At 33.9% G+C, this 10,960-nt stretch overlaps 1 protein-coding gene across 1 annotated transcript; it reads left to right on the top strand.

The window, feature by feature from the left end:
- Window positions 1-377: 377 nt before the first annotated feature.
- Window positions 378-4,518, top strand: LOC118050846 (uncharacterized). The gene is made up of 5 exons (XM_035061319.2): window positions 378-1,011; window positions 1,092-2,362; window positions 3,218-3,631; window positions 3,879-4,111; window positions 4,202-4,518. The coding sequence occupies exons 1-5, from the start codon at window positions 893-895 to the stop codon at window positions 4,454-4,456; spliced, it is 2,292 nt and encodes a 763-aa protein (XP_034917210.1). The 5' UTR covers window positions 378-892; the 3' UTR covers window positions 4,457-4,518.
- Window positions 4,519-10,960: the final 6,442 nt, after the last annotated feature.

Below are 10,960 nucleotides of genomic sequence, written 5' to 3'. Positions count from 1 at the left end.
CAATATCTCCAAGAAATCTACTTTTACTCTAAAGAAAATTTCGGACCATACATATTTCTTATTATATAAAAGAAAACATTATACTCCTAATTTCCCCTTCTTCTTTGACCTAATAATGGACTCTCCGAGACTTTCTAAACCCCAGAAAGGAAAACAAAACAAAACATGTAAAAGCTTAATTGATATCTTGAGAACTTCGTTGCTTTCTTTTGGTGTTGGCCTAACTTCCCTTGTTTTGGTTTTCACCATCTAATTCTTGTCACAACTTCCAAGCCATATGCGATTTATTTCTTACCGGTCTAAGTGCCCACTGCGCATCCCATTCCCATTCCATATTTGAGTTTGGTATGTTTTTCCCACTCTAAAACCTGTCACAAAGCGTGTACTTTCAATTTAACCCAACTCTCCCTCTCTCTCTCTCTCTCTCTCTCTCCTTAGAGTTAAGAAGAGAGAGACCTCTGTTCAGGAAATAATAGAAAGATAAAACAAGGACCCTTCAACAGAAGAGTTCTTCTCTAAAAATCTAAATCAAATAACGGTCTTGAGGATTCCAAGGCTCTAAGCAACCAAAGATTAGCTCCAAAACCCTAGTTGCTGACATGTTCTTTTCTTCCCTCAACCCTCTCCTCTCAGCTAAACAATCCCTTCTTATTAGGTCAGACTTCAACTTCTCTAAATTTTACCATGCAAAAATTCTTGCTTTTCTATTTTCTATAGGTGAAAAGTCCATTCTTTTTTCAAGAATTCAAACTAGAAATCAGTGCTTCAAGGACTCCTCTGTTTTTGCTTCAGGATGAAAAAAAAAAAAAAAAAAAGAAGACAGATTAATAGAGTTATATTGACGGGTTCCTAAAATAAAATTTTGCCCACCTCTCAATTCTGATTGCTGAATATGGGTTCTGTTAATGCGTTTCTTTATAAGAAATTACTTCCTTTTGCAGCCTCTTTCTGGCTTTCTGTCTCCAATCTGTTCCTTTCTCTGTTTGGTTTCTTCGATAGAACCATGTTCAGGTACTCAGTTTTCTTTCTTTAGTTACCTTGTTAGAAGTACTCTAATTTTGCGTCTATTAATTTAAATTCCTTTTTTTCAGAGTGAAGAGCGATAAAAGTTTGGAGGCCAAGGAACCAGAAGTTGAAGTTTCTGAATTTAAGGGAGCAAAAGAAATGAATGAGTTAGAAGAAAAGGAAAGGCCAAGTCAAAAAGAAGCCAAGGAAACAGAAGTTGGAGTTTCTGAATTTATGGAGACGAAAGAAATTGATGAATTAGAAGAAAAAGAAACACCGAAGTTCTTCTTCAAATTTCAGTTTCAAACTTATAGAGAGGAAGATGAGCCTGTTCTCTTGAGTTCGGTACCTCCTACAAGCACTAACAAGTATGAGTTCTTGTCAGAGAAGGATTCCAGTCATTACTTGGAGGAGCCGGAGGTTGTTAGTCTTACCGTGAAAGAGTTATATGCGGGTTCTAATGGTGAATTGTTTGCCAATAAAAAGATTATGGAGGATGGGGTTTTATCTGATAAGGACTTTGCAGAAAAAGAATCAGAAGCAGAATCTGTTCGTGAAGAAATAAAAGAGATTTCTGCAGATAGTGTGCGTGATGAATATGATGTTTCGAGAGATGATGATGCTCCGTTTCTAACAGAGAAGGGCTTTATTCTTTCAGATTCTATTGTTTCAAGCCATGAGTTTATGAGTCGTTGTGTAGCTTCAACCAGCGATGGGTTCTTGTCAGATAAAGATTTTGAAGATGTATCTGGACTTGATATTTTGAAGGAAATTGATGGGAAGACGGAAGAATCAACTGACGAAAATTTGGAGTTAAAGTATTTAGATTTGAAGAATTTGAACGCCGGTTACGAGGCTGATGATTTTGATGAGGAAGATAGTAACATAGTGGAAGAGCTTGAAAAGAAAGAAGAGGCTGTGCAGAAACCAGCTAAAGTAGAAGAAGACACAGAAATGCTGTCTGACAAAGATTTTGAAGACAACAACAATTCCAGTAAAAAGGAACATGGCTGCAAAGAAAATGAAGCCAAGGATATTTTAGATATGCCAAAGTCCAATTCTCAGAATTCTTCGGCTGCCGATTCCGAGGATTCTAATGGCTTGGAAACCTTATGGGAGCATCAAGATTTGATAGAACAGCTCAAAATGGAACTGAAAAAGGTCAGAGCTACAGGTCTGCCAACAATTTTAGAAGAAGACGAATCACCGAAAATAATGGAAGATTTGAAGCCATGGAAAATTGATGAGAAGTTCCAGCATGAAGATAGAATGGGTGAGCTTCACAAGTTCTACAAGAGTTACAGAGAAAGAATGCGGAAATTCGATATCTTGAATTACCAGAAGATGTATGCAATGAGTAAGTTACATGTCACTAGCCTTTTCTTCATTCAACTTTTCTTTCTGCAGATGTTTTATCTTTTCCTTTCCAGTTCTTTTGCAACTAAAAAGAAGCATTCGAATTTTTTTGCTATTGATACCATCAGTATTAACCTGCTAATTAAGTTCTTTTAATCAGTGTTATCAATAGCACAACCTACCTTTGCAGTCTTTTAGAAGTTAGGGGCAACTACAAGGACCCACTAAATCTAGTTTGTTTGGTTCCTGCTCATATCATAGGCATTTAGAGTAGTAATTACACAAAACTAGGAGGTTGAACCGAATTGTGTCGACCTTTTCCACTACCCACACATGCATACACAACATGATATCTGATGTTAACATGGCTAGTAAAATCCTTCTACGAGTTCCATTCTCGTACACCGTCAAGAATGCTTCTGTTGCTTTCCTCCTTTAAAGCTATTTATCCATCAGAGTTGAAAGATAAACCTATATTTATGCATTTGGGGCCACCTCATTTTATAGCTAGTTGAAGATGCGGATGGCTATTCTTTAATGTCATTCTACCAACCTTTATCTTTCATTCACTAGAATGGCTTTACCTAAATCTCAATTCTCTGCTACATTTCAAATAATCTTGCACTGACTTCAATGCTCCACGTAATCTATTTTCTAAGCTTGATTTCTTTTGCAAACAATCTTCTTCTAATAGTGGAATTGGAAAAGAAACGTGCATTATTTAAAATGACCTTTAACCTATAATTATATGTATGATCTATGTATTATATGCACAAGTGGTCACTTACATCTCCTGCTTTATTACATTTCAAGTTTCATAAGTGCCTTGTTCCTCGTGCTTCATCACAATCTCTAGGCTTTCTTCAATCGAAGGACCCACTTAAATCGATTACAAGGCGTGAAGCTTCAGCTCCAGCGTTGACATCCCTTCTTTCGCAGAAATTCCTGCTAAGCAAGCGCAAAAAGTCCAGTTCTGACCCGATGATGAACTTTATTAGGGAATTGCATAACGATTTGGAAGTGGTGTATGTTGGGCAACTGTGCCTCTCATGGGAAATCCTTCATTGGCAGTATGAAAAAGCCCTAGAACTATGGGATTCTGACCCTTATGGGATGCGGCTCTACAATGAAGTCGCTGGTGAATTTCAACAGTTTCAAGTGCTGTTGCAAAGGTTTATAGAGAATGAACCTTTTGAAGGTCCAAGGGTACAAAATTACATCAAGAATCGATGTGTGCTGCGTAATCTCCTTCAAGTTCCAGTAATAAGAGGTGAGCTATTGAACTATCATGAGTGTGCATATCCATTGATAGTGACGTACTCTATGGTTGTTTTATGCCCTCAACTGACTATACCAATGAATAACACATTAAGCTAGATGGGACTCCAAATAACAATCGATAAACCAGCTCATTTCTTGATTTGTTAGGCAAAAAGAATGAAAGCAGCATTAAAAGCTATCCAGTCTGGCCTTTTTTGCATACCAATTAAAAGAAGAAAAGCTTAATTGTTTTGCAGAGGACAATATGAAGGATAAAAAGGCAAGAGGAAAAGGGAAAGATGGTGATTCAATTACAAGTGATATGCTAGTAGAGATCATGGAAGAATCAATAAGAATTTTTTGGCAATTTGTTCGATCTGATAAAGATGCAGACAATGTGATATCAAAGGGTCGCAAGGGAACTCAAATAGAACCCCAAGATCCCACTGAACTAGAGCTATTGACAGAAGTTCGAACAAGTCTTCAAAAGGTTAGCTTCATAATTTTTCGCCATCTATTGCTTTAGGTACTAACCATGTAATCTTGTTTACTAATTTTTGATATCTCAACGGGAAAACAGAAGGAGAAAAGGCTTAAAGACATTTGGAGGAGTGGAAACTGCATATTGAAGAAGTTCCAAAAACATCAAGGGGACAATTCTGATCAAGTTCTTTGCTTCTTCTCTCAAGTGGATATAAATTTAGTATCAAGGGTTCTGAACATGTCCAAAGTAACCACGGATCAGCTACTGTGGTGTCACAATAAATTGAGCAAGATAAATTTTATTAACCGGAAGATCCATGTAGAACATTCATTTTTGCTTTTTCCATGTTGATAATAGCATGCCCACTGCATATATATCTTAAGAGAAGGAAAAGGAATTTTGCATTTTTTCCACTTTGCATCCTTTGTATTTTGCAAGAGTTGATTAGAAGATTTATCACACAAGCTCTTTTTGCTTGTGAAAATGAAAATATTTCAATATTAATGGGGGAAAAAAAAAAAAAAAAACCCTTTGAAGGTATCTTCACGGACCAGAATCAACAAGATCGCCCTTTTTCATTCTAGAGCGATGGAAGGATCATGCCATTCCAGTGATTATCGACTGTAAAAAGCTTCATTTAAGGGAACGCTTTTTCCAAAATAAAGGGTATGCATGTTGGCCATGAAATGTTACATCAAGGAATCTTATCTCCTTGATCACGAGAGTATTTGCAGTACTTTTTTAAATTTTACTTAAAAAAACATATTAAATCAATTTTTTTCTTTCAAGAGAAATTTTATGGTGTTAAAAATACTTAGCAATATTTTATTAATTATGTTATGAATTTTTTTTTTTAATTTTTGTTTCTGTTTTCCTGTTCAAAAAAATATAAAAAATAAATTAATAATATGTCACTAATTACTTTCAAATATCATAATTATTTTCAATTTTTTTAATCCGTTAGATGTTAAAAAAAAATTAATGTAATTTTATTTAAAAAAATACTTTTAAAAATAATTATTCACCATATTACTAAACATACATCCAATAAATGTCTGAATAATGTTAGGGAAATGCATCTCTAATGAATGTGTGAATAATGTTAGGGGAATATTGAACAAACTAATTGTTTGCTTCTTAGTTTTCTCCCTCCATCTTTCCAACGTCTAAGAAATTGTAGAGTGTTTTTTTTTTTTTTTTTTAAGTATTATTGTTCTAATCAATCCTTCTACTCTATTAGAAATAAACCCATAGATTATACCGGCCAGAAGCCCAGTTACAACAAACACTATGGTCCATCACAGGAAAGGAAGGAAACCCTCTATAAAACCAATCTTTTCTATTACTATCTTTTTCGCACATGCATTATGCACTGATAAAAGTTATATTAAACATTCAAATACTATTTGTTTAATTTTGCAATAAATATAATTTAAATGAAATCCTAGAGCCTTTTCAATATTAGTTTTTAATATCTTTTAGGTTTTTAATGAATTAAAGTTTTCCTTTTGTTGTTTGAATTGCATGTTTTATCATAAAAGTGCCAAATGGTGTATCATAGATAAGATAAAAAAAAAACTTCAATTGATGGATTTTTTTTTCTTATACAAACATTTTGTTTTATATATAAAGTGCCAAATGGTGTATCATAGATAAGATAAAAAAAAAACTTCAATTGATGGATTTTTTTCTTATACAAACATTTTGTTTTATATATATATATATATATAAAACATAAATCATTAATCTTGAAATCTCGAATTATTGAATGAGGGGAAAATAGTCCTATACATAATGCAGTCATGTTAACATTTCGTGGGTAAAAAATTATTTTCAAAATGTTTTGGATATAATTACATTTGTAAAATAATAATTGATCATTAACATGTAAAAGTTTTTAGAAGAATTCACAAAAATAAAAGCAATAGTTATTGATTAAAGTGGGATGCCCTATTAAAATGACAAAAACTAACCTTCTTTTTTTTCCCACAGAAAACCGAGAGTTATTCTCAAAGTTTATTTTTATTTAATTTAACATGTATTAAAATAAAATATTTTAAAGAATTTAAATGATTTAAATTCTAAAGTAAAAAATATATATTTATTCAATCAAAATCTTGTCCTTTTATTTATGCATTTCCTTTTTTTATTTGACATTATGACTTTTGTTTATTAACAAAATGATTTTTTTTTATACAAACTTAAAACAATTAAAAATATAAATCCATACGAATTCAAATGATTTAATTTTAGAAGAAAAAAAACATAGTTATTGTAACAACCCAACTTTTTCATAGAAAAAAAACCATTGCAAATTTTTTTTTTTTTATAAGTCTTTAGGTTCTCGCTACTTTTCACAATATCATTATGTGAATTTATAAATGTATTCTACTCATTAGCAAGGCACAACTCACATATGATAATGTAAATCAACATCCTATAAAAGTGACAATACACATTCTCGCAACAATGTTAGGGGTTTGTCGTAACAAAGTTCATCTTTTAGTGTAATGCAATACTCATGTGATTTCATAATACAACATTCTCAAAAAGCAAAAAGGAAATATCACATGTATACATCTACCATAACATATTTACAAGATTGTACTTTCATATCCATATTTCATTATAATTTTTTATACAAGTTTTTACAAAAGAGTTGAATGTCAAATATTCAATTAGTTCATTTGTTCTTATCAAATACAAAACACCTAAAACATACTATTACATAGCACTTTTCAAAATAAGTGAACCCATGGAACAGGCTTTCCTATTCACATTGATTGTGTGATGTACTTTTTACAAAACAACATGGATACAAGAATTGTAAATAATCTAAACATGATAATAAACAACTAGAAGAGCATTATCGTTACTTTTCATTATCAACTTAGAATGGGTACATTTCTTTTTTTACTTCTCTTATGCATTGTACAATCCTTATTATTTTATTAAATGTATTATTCTCACTCATACGCCCCAATATCTACATAGGAGATGTGGAGCTAAAGTTTAAACATCAATCGAGGTTAATTACTTCACTTTAATCTGGTCATCCACTTTGGATACTTTTAACCATAGCTAATCACAACATTCAAACTCGGGTATCAGTCTCATAAGCTATTAACCAAAACTAATCACAAAATCAAATTTGTCATTTCTTACTAATATCATTAGTCGATGCAAATCATTATAATTAACTCAACCATCTATTTAGGATGCCCTTAGCCAGAGCTAGACATCATATTCAACCCGGTCATCCCTCTAGGATGTCATTAATCGAAGCTAACCATCAACGTAACTCGGCAATCCATCTAGAAATGCTATTAGCCAAAGTTAATCATCAACACAGCCCGACCATCCATTTAGGAATGTCATTAGCCAAAGTTAATCATTAACCCAACCTCACCATCCATTTAAGGATATCATTAGCCGAAGCTAATCATCAACGCAACCCGACCATCCATCTAGGATACCATTAGCCAAAGTTAATCATCAATTTATCCCGACCATCCCCTAAGGATGCCATTAGCCGGAGTTATTCATCAAACACAACCCGACTATCAATCACGGATGCCATTAGCCGAAGTTAATCATCAATTCATCTCGGACATCCCCTTAGGATGTTATTAGCTGAAGCTAATCATAATACTCATTCAACATTCTATAATAGTTTAACACTCATTTTATCACAATAGTAGATCATTCATATTACTTGTACAAACATTTCATATCAATTTAGCATTCCTTATAACACAATAATAGATCCTTCATCATGCTTGTACGAACATTCCAAACTAGATTTGCATACATTATAACATAATGAACTCTTTCATAGTACTCGTACAAATGTTTCGTAACCATTTAACATTCATTATATCACAATAGTAGATCTTTCATGATATTCATACAAACATTCCATAATAGTTTACTACAAGTTATAACATAATAAAAAAAAACACTTCATAATAAGTTCACTTCGGGGAATTAACGTTATGGTAAAAGGAATGGAAGCTACTTACCTATTCCTCCCGTGGGGTGTCCATGCCTAGTCAAAGATTTGATCCCGGTCATACCACCTAATCACATCAATGGTCACAAATCAGCACATTTGCATTCTAAAATCACATACTCACCACCATACATATTTCAAGAATCCACATGTTCATATTATTTTCCACATATTACACAATCATACAATGAATTTCATTACATGCATTTATGTAAATTCTGATATGGAAGTCTGTCATCAAACATCGACAATAAAAGCTGATTTGCTGGTGACATAGAATTCGATAGCAAAAACTAATTTGTCGACGACACAGAAATCGATAGTGAAACTGGTTAGGTTTGCTGGTGACACGGAAATCGACAACGAAAACTAATTCGTTGGTGACATAAAATTTGACAGCAAAAACTAATTCGCTGGTGACACATAATTCGTCAACACAATCTAGTCCTATGGTTGACATATGAAATCATTTGCGTACCTAGTTTTCCGTTAACTTAGAAATTGTTGATGAAAACTGAGTCGTTGTCGACTTAGAAATAATCAAAGTAACACAGTTTCACAGCTGACGCTAAAATCGTCAGTGCATATAGTTCATGATTGACTAAAACATCGTTGAAGAAAACTGAGCCGTTGCCGACTCGGAAATCATCAACTCAGTCAGTTCTACAATTGACACTGAAATCATCAACTTGTATATTCAACTTTTGATGTAGATATCATTGATGAAAACTGAGTAACTGCCAACTCAAAAATCATCATCGCAATTCATGTCGTTGTCGATTTTCAAATCAACAGTGGCGATGGAGTTGTTTCTAGTTCTACTTCTTTCTTTTGGCTAAGCATAAGGTTTATTTTAGGCTTTTCCCCAACCAACATTTCTCATTCTATTTGGATATAGAACCTCGCCGAACCACACTTCATTTATCATACATCAAACAACACAAAAATGTCTCCGTATGTTCATCTACCAAGGTTTTCTCATAATAAGTATGAGTGCTTTGATTAAGCCTTGTCCTGAGTTAAGAAAACTGGTACTCTCAGGGACTATCAACGTGAATTTAAGAGGTTGGGCAATAGGGTTGTTGAGTGGCCTCAATCAGCCTTTATTGGCACTTTCCTTGGAGGCCTACGAGATGAAATTGCAGATGAGGTGTGCATGGCTAAACCACAGACCTTGTGAGAAGCTATTGGGGTAGCAAAGATAAAAGATGACCAACTTATGAGAAGAAGAAGACAAGGGTGAACAAAAACGGTACGAACTGCACCTCCATGGCTCCTTCTCGCAACACCACCATTTTCAGCAACACCTGCAGCTCCAAAACAGGTGGTTGGGTCTTTGGTTAAGTGCTTATCGTGGGAAGAAATGTATCGAAGAAGGGAGAGAGGCCTCTACTTCAACTGCAACAAGCGTTTCACCCCTGGCCATAGGTGTTAGACCCCATATCTTTTTTTTGATTGAAGGAGGAGAGGACGAAGAGGGTGAAACAAATGGCCATGGCCTCAAATTTGGGCAAATAAATAAAGAGTTAGAGGTGGGAGCAGGAAGCAGGAAGCAGGAGGAGAGCAAGCAGAAATCACTCTCCATGTTTTTTCGGGCTGGAAGGGACCTCGTACCTTTGTAAGTTACAGAGTTGTTGCCACCTTTATTTACCAGTCACTTCTACCGAGAAATTTAATGTGAGGATCGCTGATGGAGACAACTTTCTTGTCAAGAGAAATATGAAGCATTAGAGCATATCGACAGATGGTATTCTAAAAAGATAAATTGATAAAATAACATTTTAAATAGTATAAATATAATTTTTTTTATTATATATTTTAATAAAAAAAAGTTATTTGAAAAGCCAATTCTATTAGAGTGGAATAAATAAGTGTTTTATTTTTTTTTAATGATTTTGATATTTTTTTTCCACATGATTAAATTTAATTGGTTTATTTTTTTGTTGGCTCTACTTTGTTAGTTTTAGCTCTTTTGAGAGATATGTACGAATAACATTTATGGGAAAGAAAATGCATTTTAGCATTTCATTTGACTTTCCTCTTGGAGCATGAAAAACAAGTAAAGAAAAGCCAAAATATTACTGTTTAATTTTTTGCTATCAATTTAGCAACTCCATTGGAGATGCTCTTATAGCTGTAGATGCAAGGTTTATCTTTTGCGGTCACATTATTTTCTCTCCCACTACAAGGACTGGATGTAGTCTTGGGTATACAATGGCTAGTGAAGTTAGGACCGGTCTTGTGTGATTGGCGCAACTTGACTATAAGATTTAACTAGTGAGAAGTGCCAAAGAAACTGCATGGCTAGAAGGATTCTTCTTCTATAGAGATTATTGTATAGTCTCTTGAAAAACAAATTGAAGGTGGAAGGGCCATTTTTGTAGTGGTTAAGGAAATTATTCAGTGAAGGAAGAGGTGCTTAGGTGCCATTTGACACATGTAGGCTCCTAGAAGACTTTGCTGTAATTTTTGAAGAACCACAATCCTTACCTCCTTATAAAGAAGTGGACCACTGAATCACATTTAAAGGAGTCTCGATTGTCAATGTGCACCCTTATAGGTACGCATAATTTCAGAATACATTACACCATTAAACAGTTTTACTAACGGATTCGGTCTGTTGGTGAGGCACATAAACCATCGGTAAAAAAATTACCGACGATCTCATCAACGGAATATTTCTGTCGGAATTTGGATCGTCAGTAATTTTCAATTTCATTGTCAATTCTGTTGGTAATAAAAAAAAATACACCGATGGTATTACAGACGGCGAAGTGTGTCACAAAAAAATTACCCATGAGAATTTTACCGATGGAATAAATCCGTCTGTGTTTCCAACGGTG

This window comes from Populus alba, chromosome 4 (assembly GCF_005239225.2).
Source record: "Populus alba chromosome 4, ASM523922v2, whole genome shotgun sequence".
Lineage (NCBI taxonomy): Eukaryota > Viridiplantae > Streptophyta > Magnoliopsida > Malpighiales > Salicaceae > Populus > Populus alba.
Note: the sequence above shows the minus strand (reverse complement) of the source record. Positions and strands in the feature narration are given on the sequence as shown.